Source organism: Strigops habroptila, chromosome Z (genome assembly GCF_004027225.2).
Source record: "Strigops habroptila isolate Jane chromosome Z, bStrHab1.2.pri, whole genome shotgun sequence".
NCBI classification, from domain to species: domain Eukaryota; kingdom Metazoa; phylum Chordata; class Aves; order Psittaciformes; family Psittacidae; genus Strigops; species Strigops habroptila.
The window spans coordinates 29,395,307-29,410,001 of NC_044302.2; the positions used below are offsets into that span (position 1 = coordinate 29,395,307).

The window sequence follows — 14,695 nt, forward strand, 5'->3', positions numbered from 1 at the left end:
ATCACCATTTCAGATAGGTAAGTGAGAAAGTACTAAATCCTTATGGATTTAAGTTAGATTATAATTCTGACACTTTTAAAATCCCATGCCACTATGACACTGCAAAAGAAACATGTCACATAGATATCTCTTCTAAATCAAATATTAATTATTTGTGACTTGGGGAAGTTTTCCATTCATTAAAAAAAAAAAAAAAAAAAACCAACAAAACAACCCACCAGTACCTAAGTAGACTCATTCATTACACAAATCTCACATATACATCCTTATTATTATTAATCGTTATAAACACTTTAAAACAGATTTGGAGATAAAGGTTTGGTTTCATCCTACCAAAATAGTGCTGGAGTAGTTGCAAGCATTTACCTTTAAGCATCTAGCTTTGGTGGCAGACATCAGTTCAGGGAAGGAACCTATCTCTTCATCAGCTAAACAACAGGCGAATTAGGTTGCAAATTGTAGTCTTCTGAATGACTGTCAGACAGATGCTGTAAATGACTCCCCTGATCTTTACTTATACCGATAGTAAAAACTGTATAAAAATATCCAAAGGGATTTCACATCTGGACGCAGCCTGTCTTCTTACACTCCCCTAAGCTGTTGCAGGGTCTCCTTTGCCTTCAAAATAGGGCTTTGGCTAACACGTATAATTCCAGCCTTAATGAGCAGTACAAAAGAGGGGGAAGTAATTTTAAGGAGCCACAGACAAGTTTTTAATCTCTAAACTTATTTACTTCCATAAGGAAACAAGGGATAATTATTCTTCCCTATCAGCTAAGAAAGGAAAACCAATCTGATCTTCAACAGCTTGTTTGTAAGCTTACCTCAATGAGGAGGTGTTTACAATGTCAGCTTTTATTGCTATTGTGGAGAATCATCTGTCAGACTAACCACTGTCAAATGTTCCATCTAGACTACAAAAGTCACAACAAACTTTGAACAACCAACTTGTGGCAGCTACTGAGGGATGATAAACATGTTCTCATGAGGCAGCTTGCAAAAACTACATCCTCCAGCCTACTGCTCTTCAACATGTGTGTGTCTGTATCTGTAAATACAAGTTCCTTAGTGAAGACACTGAATGTGTGAGCACAGTCTGGGCAGGCTACCAGAGATTCGCAGGTTTTGGGGATGAAGAATACCTATTAAGTCATCTAGTGTATTGTACTGCCAATTCAGGATAGTTACTTACAGTGCATTTTCCATTTCTTTGTCCAATCCATAACGACCACGCAATACAGTTTTGGCACATAATTTTATTCTAGGTAAGCAGATATTTAGCAAGCTGCTCCAAAGAATGTAAACATTTTTCAAATACCACGGTTTACTACAGTTATGGAAACAAAAATTTATAATCTAACACATTTTATTGTCTCCAAGTGACTATTACCAGTCTCTAGTCCAAAATCATCCAAAAGACACTGGTGACACAGCTAACTTTACTTCACATCAGTAAATAATGATTAAATTACTGATCACACTGTAAACACTGCTTTTTAAGGCTTAAAATTTTAAACACTAACCTCTGATACACTACCATATGAAAGCTTTTGTTATTTATGACGAATTATCTGCTTACTAAATTCCTAGTCTATATACGAAGCATGCTAATCATGTACAGACTATGTTCCATATGTGTAGATATTTGCAAGAAACAGGGATTAACTGATACCCCAAGGTGGTGTACACAGATGTAGCAGTATACTTGTCCCTCACGGATGAGATATACAAAAAAAAAAAAAACAAAGAGAAAAGGAGTTATAGCTTTACACTCTTCCTCTGCCTTCTCAGATACATTCTTTTTGTGTATTGCAGTAACAAAAATTAGTAAACACCATAATATTACTGATGAGTGTGAACTGCAAATGCATCAAGAATGTTATTTGAGGTTATTCATTTAAACTATGGTATCTAAAAATAAATGTGAATTTTCTTAGCAAGCAGACCAAACAAGAACCAACTTGTCCCACAAACTGCAAAAATTTACCACTAATTCCTTAAGATGCTTTTAACAAGCACATTCCAGCTTGGGCATACCCATCATGTATCTAAACCTCCCAGACTTTTCAGCCGAAATTATTTATAGACTGCATAGATAAAATTTTTAAGTAAGGGCGCAGGACATAAATCAACTGAATCTATGATGTATTTAGAATTAAAAAAGCAAATTGTTTTGTAGACATTCTACTCTTCATTTTCTATAGGAATTAGTGTTATATCCAGGCTGGATGGAAAACTGTTGCAAAGCACTGCACTGGAACTTACTGGCTGAGATGGGCATAAGAGACTGTTGGTGATCAACATCATCCTGTAGGTATGTTTCACTAAAATGAATGAAATATAATTAAGTTTCTGTATACAAGCATGCATATACCTCTAACAAAAGGCATACTGATTTGCCAAAATTTATTCTTAGGAACCTGTGTACTCATTGGATTAAAAAATTTGGAATAATAGATAGCTGCATGAATTGATAAGCATTTTATAGCTCACAAAGTATAACAATGCATTTCAGAAGTTTTGTTGTTTTGTTTTTTTTAAACTTAAAAGAGCTAACTGCATTATTTAAGACTAAGCAAAAGATTCAGCATTCAAACATAACCAACCGCATTTTATGCATAGCTTTCTGTACCCTCTCCTTTTGTTATGTATCAGATGATAAAAACATTGGTTTAAGAACAGTATCTTCTACTTACTCCCAATAATTTAATGGACTTCTCTCACAATGGTTATTAATATTACAACAGGGTCGGAGAAAAGTAGGGAACTTGAAAGCAGTATTACGTGTTCTACTGTCAAAATTGGAAATGACTGTTCCTTTTCCTTTATGCCCACATTTTTAAACAAAAACATGAAGACTAACTACTTCTCTCAGTTTGACTGCAGGTAGCACATCTAACAAAAGAAATGCAACACAGTTTAACCAAAAGCTCCCCTCCCTCCACTCACACATCCCCATCATCATCCTGCTACCCCTTACCCAGCCCGTGTGGTAATTTATACATATATATATGTATATATATACACACAGAGTTCCTGAAATATGAAGAGAGAAAATTTTCATACTGATTAAACCAAAGCCATAAAGACAAAAGACAAATACAAAGTAAGAAAAATAAGTACGGGTAACAGACAAACACCCAATTTAAGCCACATTTAAGTTGCAGGGTAGTTTCTCTAGGCTTCCTATGCAGCAAATGTACATTTAACTGAACCTCAGCCTGCTGGACATACAGAGCCTAGGAAGATTAATTTCCTAATCTGATACTGAAAGATACACATAATGAATGCTTCCACAGAGAATTTGCAAGACGTTTGAAACATATTCTATTATATATCTGAAAGCTATTTGTAATTCTGACAAAGGCTTTGGCAATTTTATTTGTAGGCATTAGTTAAGGAGAGGGGGAGTGGAGGTGAGGGAAAGGTGTATATTCACCCAAGAAATTACATCTTTTCTAAAAACACTCTTTTGACATCCAAAACTAAAAGCATGCATAGCAATCAGAACACTTTGTATTTTCAATTTCTTTGGTCAGATTATTATTTTCCCAAATTGACATAAAGATGTTTTCATATGAATTCAATTTCTCGTAAGCCTTAATTGATGGAAACATGTATTAGGTGGTCCCACATATATGTAGATATTTTTCCTTAATAAAAATATAGCATGCATTTCGTCTGGTATTTAGAACATATTATGTGTGACACAGACAAGAAAAACAGAATTCTTAAAATTACTGCTCTTATTTTCTAAATACAATTTGGTCCTAACCTTATAATCCCACTCTAATACAGCATTTCTGACCTAGACCCTTTGTGAAAAACACTCAGTCCTGTTGTGCTCACAAGAAGTGTCATGGAGCAGTTATAGAGCCCTATGGGTAAATACACAGAAATAATGATAATGCAGCTTAGAAGACTTATATCACCTAACTTTTGGCACCTCACTTGTGCCAAACTGTGCTGAAATTTCATATACTGCACAAGTAAAAAGGCCTACAATGAAGTACCCAGAAGAAGCCAAACTTTATTCCACTGAATCTTTCTCTGCTACTAAAATGGATCCAGACTGACAATATGCACTTGAGCTGCTACTGCATGCGCCCGCTCTTTAAAGTGCACTTTTCCTCATCTCATTCAAGAGATACATGAAAGAAATACATATTCCCACTACAGATTTGTGACCAATACTTATGCGACCTTCTTTGCCCATTTCCAATTCAGTGGAAAAAAGTATTTCCATCTTCCACTTCCAACAGACACTTCCCAAATAAGGTAGTTTCTTTGTTTTGTTTGGTTTTGCTACAAGCCGGACACCTCTAATAGTTTATTAAAAGGTGCTACCTACAAAATTAACCAGATGAGAAGCAGAACATGTCCCAGTGCTCTGAAAAAGAAAGATTTTTCAAACAAAACAGGTAGGACAACCCTTAGACACTGCTCCCAGACACAACTCCATGCTACATTTTTCACGCAAGGGGAAAAATTAAAAAAAAAAAAAAAAAAACCCAAAAAAAAACCCAAAAACCTGGTCAAGGATATTCATACTCCTCCCTACCTGCAATCTCATCCCCATTCTCTCGCCACAATTTTCTTCCCCTCAATAATGCCAGTAAAACTGATTGTAAAACTGTGCCCTGAACTGGACCCGTGCAATTTTAAATCAGTGTTTTTTAAACCCAGATTATTTCACTAATGCAGGTGAGTGGTCAGTCAGTGCAACAGCACAACTGAAGCTGTGACAAACTTCGGAAAAGGATGAACACTGTTTTTTTGAGGAGGGGGAAAGAAATCAAAAACAACAGTACAAGCAAGGAGGATTACCTTAAATTACCTTCTTCCCCAGAAAAACTTTAACACCAAACCACGACACGAAATAGCCAAACGTGTATACAGATAGAGATTATACTGGTTTCTTTCCTGCTCTAAGAGGACCATTTCCTTTGCAGCCAAGAAACCAACATGGAACCACGTACCCAGTTGTAATTTAATGCAATTCCAAGAAGGAAACAATTTTAGCATTAGCTTCCAAAAGATCTGAGGTTAATAGAAAAGCTCATTTCAAAAGTATGTTTTCGCATTTGAAAATAATCTTACTTAAATTTTAATATTTTTCTTTATTTATGAGGATATAGAGAGAAGAAAGAAGAAACAAGCAAAGCAAAAATGCTTTGGGGGCTGGAATTTTTTAAAAAATTTTTAGGAAAGCATACTTCCTAAGTTCAGAATTAAGAATAAAGTTATACTTTATGGACTATAGCAGCTTAATACTGAACTGCAGCTCCAACATGCAGGTATACCCAAAACATAAATCATAAAATCATAGAGTGGTTTGAGTTGGAAGGGACCTTAAAGTTCATCCAGTTCCAACCCCCTGCCACAGGCAGGGACACCTTCCACTAGACCACGTTGCTCCAAGCCCCGTCCAACCTGGCCTTGAACACTGCCAGGGATGGGGCAGGCACAGCTTCTCTGGACAACCTGTGCCAGGGCCTCACCACCCTCACAGGGAAGAGCTTCTGCCTAAGAGCACATTTCAATCTCCCCTGCGGCAGCTGAAAGCCATTCCCGCTCAGTCTATCACTACACTAAAACCAAAACTTAAATAGAGAAGCAATATTCTTATGCACTAGCATTTAAGAAAGTAACACAGAAACAGTTATACTGGTACCAGCTTTTGATAGGAAACCTCAAACTTGTTTCTAGTTTGGCCCGTGGCAGAGTTCACAATACCCAGTCAGAAATACATACTGCAGGTCTGTTTGATTTCAAACAACCTAGTAAAATATAGAAATGTACCAAAAAGGTTCCTCTCATAGTTCAACATTCAAATTTAAACATTTAACTATACTTACAGAGCCATCTTTCAGATTTCTTTCATAGGAGAAGTGACACTCCATATTTTCATCATCCCTTGAAATAGCAAAGTTGTATCTGCCAGCTGATTCTTCTCCAGCTATCAATGCTTTCTTCAGTTCTCCAACATACTTTTCTCTGTTCATTTCCACATCAGCAGCCTCCCTAGAAATTTCAGCTTCAGACACTATCAGAAAGAGACATGTGAGAAACATCCATATGTGTGTGAACATGTATATATACTTCTATGAACATACAGACACACACCTACCTTAAGGAACAGGCAAAATTAATATTTTAATGGAGACTGTTCTTTCCTTGACATACAATGTGCCAGATGCTAATAGAAATGTAGCAGGAATACTGCTTTTTCATAAAAGTTTTGTCCCTGTTTCCTGTCTAAGAATGGTTTATTGCTACCAATGCACAATTCTACTTGCCTGAAGTTATTCTGAATAACACTAACCTGATAACATAAAGTGGAATGTTTGAACCATGATTTATTGTGCCCTCTGAGGCCTCTTTGAAAAGCATGTAATCTGAACCCTGTAAAACAATGGATGCAATTGCCTCCTCACAGATTCTTGACCCAGTTTTCCTAGTTTATAAGTTACAGCCTTAATACAAAATAAGCTATCAATTTACAAATGAAACTACACCAAGAGACTAAAGAATCCTTGGTTTTACCATTCACACTCAAACACCACTAAATGAGGGATGTGTCTCCAGTTAGCACTACATCAGGTCTATGAAGAAAATTTTACTCCATTACTTTGAAGATGAAGAATGACTGAATACAGCACAGAACAGGCCAATAAAGATGTACTGTTGTTAAAAGCTATAATAGCCTTTCCCATCTGCTTCTGATCATTTATTTCTTCCTAAATCTTGGTAAAACCTCAAACTTAAATGGCAGCTTACCAAAACCCATCATCTTTCACTAGGAGTAGCAAGAAACAGTTCTTGATTTTACTACCTGGGCCCCTGGTTATCTTACTTCCTTTTTAGTTTATTCTACATAGTATTACCTCAGAACTTTTAAAGATCAAACGTTAATCAGAATAATGATCTCAATGAGGAGTGCAGAGTTTTCTTGCAGAGACAGATGTAAGCGAAGACTCTAAATTAAAGATAGGATGCATATAACATACTGCAGGGTTTCATGTGTAGCCTACCAATACAGTATTTTAGATTGTTTACTTAGTTAACAGAAGTGTTTCCTTTTCTTCTGGCCAGTCTTCTGAGAAGACTGCTCTGGATTGTCATTTACCCCTGTCTGCTCTTAGACCTTTGTAACATTTGAGAAAGCAAGTTATACAAAAAGACATTCATTTGGAACATCCTGAGGAGGAAAAAATAAAAATAAAAAGAACAGGCACACACATCAAAAGCCAAAACAGAAACCCAGTAAAAAAAAAAATTAAAAAAAAAAAAAAAAAAAAACCCTAACAAAAAAACAGAACTGCAAGTGACCTAAAAAGGTACCCCACTTCAAAACCTATTAATACCTGTATTTCTTCTCTATACAAATGCCTTCATTCATACATATTAGCTTTTGTAGTCCTCCTCTCTACACATCTCAAAACATGGAAAACATGTAGGCTTTACCAATCTTACAGTTAACTGAGATGGGCTTGCTGGGGTTTTTTGTTGAGGTTTTGTGTCCCCCCTTTTTTTTTCTTTTTAATAACAGGTCACAATAATCAGTTCAGCCATCTATTCACAAACACATCAACTGTGCACACAAAGAAACACTACCTTGCTAATCACTTTAAGTGATTACATTACCATACGCCTGCAAAATCTGATAAGGAAGATCAGTCATGAACACCCCATTCTATTACTCTATTTATAAGACACAGGAGAACAGCTAGGTGAAAAAGGAGATGCAGGTGGCAGGAGAGAGCGGCTAATGTCACCACTGCAAGGAAACAAAAGGTTGACACAAGGAGAAGCTACCCTCTTCTGTGAAAAATCTTAGCCTGCAGATATACTCATTTAAAAGGATATATTAGTGGGTCAGAATCACACTAGTTATCCCCTAGCACAAGGGATTTTTTCGTAGCAGATTTAAATGTGTTAGGTCCTTCAAAAGCTAGAAAGCAAAGGGATGCAAAGGAATTGAACTGCTTTGCAGTAATAATAAGGTAAAATCAAGGAAAAAGAATGGAATTAGGCTCATAAATATCAGCGAGTCAGCCTCTGTCACACTAAGATGCAAAATGTCAGGTCTATGGCAGTCTGAAATCTGTCACAAAGTTCCCTATATTCTCCTTAAGAAAACACTCAAAAATGAGTATTCTCTGCTCTCCTCTTCTTCTAAAGATAAAAGAGGAAACCTGTCACACTCATAGTAGCCTAACATAAAGTAAAAGGACAAGGTATGACACATAGCATTTTACAAAATCAGCAACACCACAAACATTCAGCAGATGTCAGAAACTGCAGAAATGTCATTATATGTCAAAAAGAATACAGGAGTGCTACAGAACATGCATTACAATAAACCAGAAATAAAATAACTTCATAATCTGTATTCCCAAATTGGAGAAAGGGCTTCTATCCTCACCTTTTAAGTTGCATTATCTATATTGCAGATAAGGAGGGGGGTGGAATAAAGAAGCCAGGGAGAAGTGTGGCATATTAAACTGTATTTCCCTACAGATTTTTAAACTGAAGATGTGTGCTCTTGGTAAAAGCACATCTCACAAAATGGAAACTATTCAGCTGTCCATTTCAGCGGATGCAATAGGCAATTGTACATAATGTTTTGGTACACAGCCTAATATTGATGAGCTTTAGGGCACTGAAATATTCTGAGACACCTAATAAACTAAAGATTCAAACATTTATATCTCAGTATCATCATTTGAAGAACGTTACACTTTTCAAACTTACTCCTACAACCCAAAAGGACAAATTTAAGTAGAGCTGAAGTAAGTGCAACAGCAGCCCTCTTCACTAAACTTGGGTTTAAAAAATGCTTATGAAAAGGAACACAGAAGAAAGAAAGAGAGAAATCGATGAAGTCATAGCAGAATCCTTTTTTCTCTGCACAGACATCACAACCATCCTTTTTTCCTAAGATGTAAACCCCCTTCCTAACAGATGAAGAGAAAGAGGCTAAGCCAGAGTGCCATGTATATAGCCAGCTAGTACTTGTTGTTCAAACAGGACTTCGAGTGCAAAGCCACAGCTTAGCTGCAATGCTGAATCACTGCCTCCTTCCCTATGCACCACATGCATCTGCAGCTGGCACACAGGGCATGAACAAGAGCAAAGCCAGCATGCAGCACTGAAAACATAAGACCTACAAGCAAGCAACTGCTAAGTCAACATCAGCTGTGCATTAATCCTCACACATTAAGACTGACAGGTATTTCAGAACAGGTCTTGGTACCATCACAAACAGCAATGTAAAGCAGGAGGCTTTAAACTTACACCGGCCATTGCACGTGTTATCAGTTCTTCCCTACCTCATCATAAGACAAGTAGTTCAACCCTCAGTCCCAACATAACTGAACGCATCTAAAGGCTGGATGGGGCTTTGAGCAACCTGGTCTAGTAGAAGGTATCCCTGCCCGTGGCAGGGGGTTGGAACTGGATGAGCTTTAAGGTCCCTTCCAACCCAAGCCAGTCTGGGCTTCTATCATCTTAGATGAAGCAGTAAAAGTATCTTCCAAGATTTTTAAAATTTATTTTAAGCATGAAACGGATGTTACCAGAAAAGCTTAATAACAACTGCCAGCTGCATCTTGGTTTTTTTAAACTCAAAGCAGCACTTTTAATGTTCATATAAAGAGTGGAACTATTGTCAGGGCAAAAAAAGCAAAGCCTACATGTGAGTGAAAAACTGGGGCTACAGTGCTGGCGAACTGTAGAAAAATAACAGATTAAAAGAGCAGAGCTAACAATCCACCAAAAATAGCAAGAATTGAGTTAGAAAAGCACAAAAGAAATTTACCATCAAAACATTTATATCTTTTTTATAAGCTACGGCCACCAATTTCCTCATTACCTAGCTTATTTCTTGTACAGGATGCAACACACAGTTGAAAGAGAAGAAGCCACTAGTATGCCAGCAATTCCCTCAAGTCCCTCAAAACAGTACAGACAGAAATGTGGAAATGCCTGCAGAATGAGGCAAAGATGGAAAGAGAAAAGTAAGTTGGAAATAACTGCTCAAATAAGTGTTTGTCTAGAACAACTACTTCAGCACTGAAAAAAATTAGATAAACCTGTAATGAAAATATGAAAGCAAAAAAACCAAAGGTACTACTATGCCGTAACAGAGAACTTAGGTTTTTCTCCTGTGGTGCCTGCTACCTGTTCCTCTACCTTACAGAATTAGCAAAACTGATCAATCGTTAGCAAAACATGAAATGTATAAATCCATATACCTGTAGTTCTTTAACCCAATACCAACTTAAAACACTAGATCATATTGCGTATTTGTGTGCCTCTCCTCCCTCCCAAAATTTACATTTTTTTTTTCCCTTCCTTAAATAGGACTCCTAACACTTTTCATTATCACATTAAATATACAAAAACTATAAAAGACAATCCCATCAGCTACTCTCATTCACTTCCTGGTAGGTCTTGCCAAACAAAATCATCCACAGCACGAGAAACTCAAAAGGGATTTCCCACAGCAAGAATTTGCTGACCACTGGTTTTCCTCGTCCCAGGTTTTGAATTTAGAGTCTAATCAGTCTCGAACATGATGTAATAACTTAGAAAAAGCGATTAAAAACACCACCAACTGTATGAAACACAGGTCTGTGCAGTAGGAAAGCCCCATGCACAAAAACTTGAACTCCTAAAGAAATTATTCAAAGGACTGCAAATTCAATAAGGATTCCTTAGAAATGGATCACAAGAAATAGAAGCATTCTCCTTTGGATGAATCCCCTGTGCTCATGCTAAACGGTTGTGGGTTTCTCTTTCTTTCCTTTTAATAGAGTGAGGTCATCTTGCTTTCACTGGTTCTCTGTTTTGGGAAATGATCATCCATTCTGCCAGATGCAGGAAGTTAACAAAATGAGAACTGTGTTTACGTATTTTTTCTATACTCTTCCAATTAGAGTAACAGCTTTTACTTAGAAAAATAACAGATTAAAAGAATCAGCTTGTCGTGAATTTTAAACGGGGAATATATGCGTATGTCTTGTGCAGGAACTCCTAATCAATAGTGTGCTTGAAATGTTAAAAGGAATATGGAAGAGCAGATTTAATGCATATGTAGACATGTTGTAAATTAGTCTTGTTTCCTAGGTTTGAAAGAAAAAAAAGGTAAAGATAGTATTCAAAATAAGATTAATGAATGGTTAGGCTTCTTTTTATATATAGGGGCTGGATATACACACACATAGTTTGTATACATGTATATTGATACACAAAGCCCTATTAGATAGATAGATCGATCGATCTATCGATCAATCAGGCCTGTTTGAAAGCTGGGTTTATAGAGGAATTGGGGGAGGGGGGAAACAATGTCCGCTGAGCACAGAGAAAGAAGGAAGGAAGGAACTACATAGTCATTTATTCTTACAGAAAATGAAGTGTCAGAAATAGAAAAAAAAAAAAGAGTCAGGAAGATGTTTTCACCTATAATAAATATAAAAAAAATATACTATTCTTTCCTCCCTCTGAAATACTTTTGCCATTGAGAGAAGGGCTTCTGATCAAGCACTTGACACATTTCTAAATGAACACACAAATCTTTCCTCCTTTCGCTAAGCATGAATGAAAGAAGTATGCACCTATTAAGAGACCCATCCTTTTAGTCAGGTTTCCAAGTGGGGACAAAAATCCCACAAGTTTTGGTTTTTTTTCCACTTCTGGTAACTTGTGCCAAGAGGGGGGAAAAAAAAAAATAAAAATATTTCTAGTCCCTTCTCACTCGTTAGAATTCACCTGAGTACCAAACACAGCTATCTTTAATTATTAAGATTTTATAAAAATGCTTAAAAACCATCTGCAATTAAATGCTTCTTGAACTACAGTTTGCAAATGCAACTTGCATGACATGTTTGTTCAAGAATCTGGAGAAGACACGTAAGTGGTAGTCCAGTATCACTGCACTCCATTATATTCTTGAGAAAGAACAAAACACTGCATATCCATATGCTAAATGAATTTGTATTAGGTTTGACACACAATTTTTACAAATTTGAACACTGAACACTTCACAGAAGATCATGAACTACACCTCCTCCTTCACTGGGAAGAGGTAATGCTCACAAAAGGTTTTTGATGCAAACTGTAAGTCACAGTCTAGAAAATTATTCATACAACAAATAATAATATAGAACAGCAAAAATAATAAAGAACAGTAACAACTAAAAACGGGTTTGAGGTTTTTTTCCTTTCCATTATTACCTGCCCCAGTCCATGCACATTGACCATCACTTAGTGTTATACCAAAGCCAGCACCTAAATCTTTTTCCCATGACACTTGTAGAAAATACATTGCTTCTGGATCAGAAACTGGACGAATTCTGTTCAAAGTCTTCTCCATTTTCCAGACACCTGTTTGGGAAGTAAGATAATTTTGTTATAACCAATGGCTTATTTTCCAGAGGTCCTTAGCAGTTTTACATAACTAGGTTAGGGGAAAAAAAAACAAAAACAAAAACAAGAACACCACAAATATAAGCATACTTAAAATGTCATTTTACTTTCCTCCACAAATTCAGATTTTCAGAGCATTGAAGTTTCCAAATAAAAAACTGGATTACAATAAGTAAGGTTTAAAAGACCAGTGACAATGAGCAAATGTATTTGAATAGTCCCAAATTAGGAAACTAAGTGTCAGGAAGATGAGGAACAGAAAATTACAATACACATACACTTCCTCATGGCTGTGTTTTTAATTTACTGTCCGCTATCACACAACATACAGTACATGGAATATAATGGAAAAATCACTTTAATCTAGAAGACTGACACATGAAAGCATGCTACTAAGGATCACTGCAAAGCAGAGGCTGTACTGAATGCCAGCTACCATAGAATTTCTAATTTTTAAATAATTTACTTTAAAATGCGAATGCTGCAGAAGCCAAAATTTATGACGTTACAGTGAATTTTTTGCCCAGTATCAAAGCAACTTGGCAACCTGTATTTAAGACCTTCTAAAGAATACTATGTATTTATACATATTCTAATCTGACAACAATGAATCCTCATGGTACTCAAGAACTTTAAAACTGCATTTGGCTATTTGCTCCACAGAATAATAGAAAAACAGCTAATTCTGAAGTTAACATGAACATACAATATTTTCATTGAGAATGCTTCCTGTTGTCTAGTACCTGAAGAGTTTGTTTTGGGGTGTTCAGTTGTTTTGGGCTTCTGTATTTTTTATTTTTTTTTTTAAGAAACTAAAATTTTATAAGTGAATGAAAAAGAGCTATATGTTCACTCACACACTAAATACAGCATGTATTGATAAAAGCAGGAAAACACAAGTGAGGCATTTAAACTACACGCACTGACTACAACGATGCTTGGACAGGTTAGGTATTAAAAGCTCTATCAGGTTTTCCATCTGAAGTATAGCAACAAGTGATCATGATAAGGCTCAGTTCAGGCCCTGAGAGGATGCTGTTCTTCAAGCAGTAGTAGAGGGAAGCTCCTTCTTTGCTCATGGACATTGAGAGCCAAACCTAGATACAGATTTAACTACCACTGGTCTCCCAAAAAGTTGGAGTTTTAGGAGAAACAGTTCTAAGTGCAGTTGACTGCACTGTGCCTGACCTTTGCCCAACTCTGCACCCGACAACATTTTGAATGCCTTTCCCTTGCCCAGCCAAGTGCACAGTATTTAAAAGTAGCAAAAATACATGAATATAAGACTTGTTTTTCGAGCGTAAAGCTGCATTAACAGTTAGACAACAGCTGCATTGTCAATAATAAACATTCATTATAGATATCAATAAGGTTAATGAAACATCACATTAACTGCTTCTGATGGCTAATTAAAGCACGATATAGATCACCTTGCACTAACGAATAACATTTCTAAACAAGAGGAACATCACGTAAAGTGCCTGCTACAAATTTCAGGCTAAGCTTTGGCAAAAATATGTCATTAGGGACTTCCAGCATTCCTGACTACCCACTAAATTTTCACCACCAAATACTTAAAACACTAACTTTATTTTTCCTCCTTACAGCTTAAGTTCACATAAGCACCATAACATTTTCCGGTTTAGAATACTTTTCTGAAGAGTTTAGGATTCAAAAGCTATGGTAGTAATAGCTAGATAAATCATGTACATATAGCTAAGCATGATAAATTCTCTCCAAAAACAGTAAGAGGGATGACTTGACTACTTACATCCACAAACCACCATTGCTTTACTATTACAGATGTCATATTCCACCTTTCTATTCACAGAAAATGTGCCAAAACCTAAAAGCTTACTTAAAAGAAATATTGAAAAAATAGTGTGAGTCTAAAAAATGTCTTCTAATTCCATCACCAAGCAACTGGCCATTTCTGAAAATCTACAGTATATTTGTGCACCTGAAAGCCAGAACAGTAAATGTGGGGCACTGAGGCCTGGAACAGTGCCTTTGCAATTAGTGATTACACAACTAAAGCCATTTTAAAGATTTGTAGTGCATTAACTGCCTGGACATGAGCCAATAAAGAGCAGAGGACAGGAAACACAAGTAATGTGTGTAGTATGTATAAGCACACAGGCATTTATTCTCCTTTGCTTGCCAGATTCCCTTCTCCTTGTTCTAGAAAAATACAGAGTTTCTTATGAAATATTTGCATAAAAGCCCTTCTTTGAAAGACAATTTTTTTAAAAATAATTATTCT

General features: G+C 36.4%; 1 protein-coding gene across 10 annotated transcripts in view; it reads right to left on the bottom strand.

The window, feature by feature from the left end:
* XRCC4 (X-ray repair cross complementing 4) overlaps positions 1-14,695 on the bottom strand; it is a 182,140-nt gene that overhangs the window by 152,974 nt on the left and 14,471 nt on the right. For 7 of the 10 annotated variants that reach the window (XM_030511449.1, XM_030511446.1, XM_030511447.1 and 4 more), the window contains exons 2-3: positions 12,241-12,390; positions 5,859-6,046 (exon numbers count right to left, since the gene is read on the bottom strand). In XM_030511449.1, coding sequence (XP_030367309.1) covers positions 5,859-6,046; positions 12,241-12,379 — 327 coding nt within the window. In that variant the 5' untranslated portion in view covers positions 12,380-12,390. The other 3 variants (XM_030511455.1, XM_030511452.1, XM_030511454.1) reach the window with 3 other exon arrangements.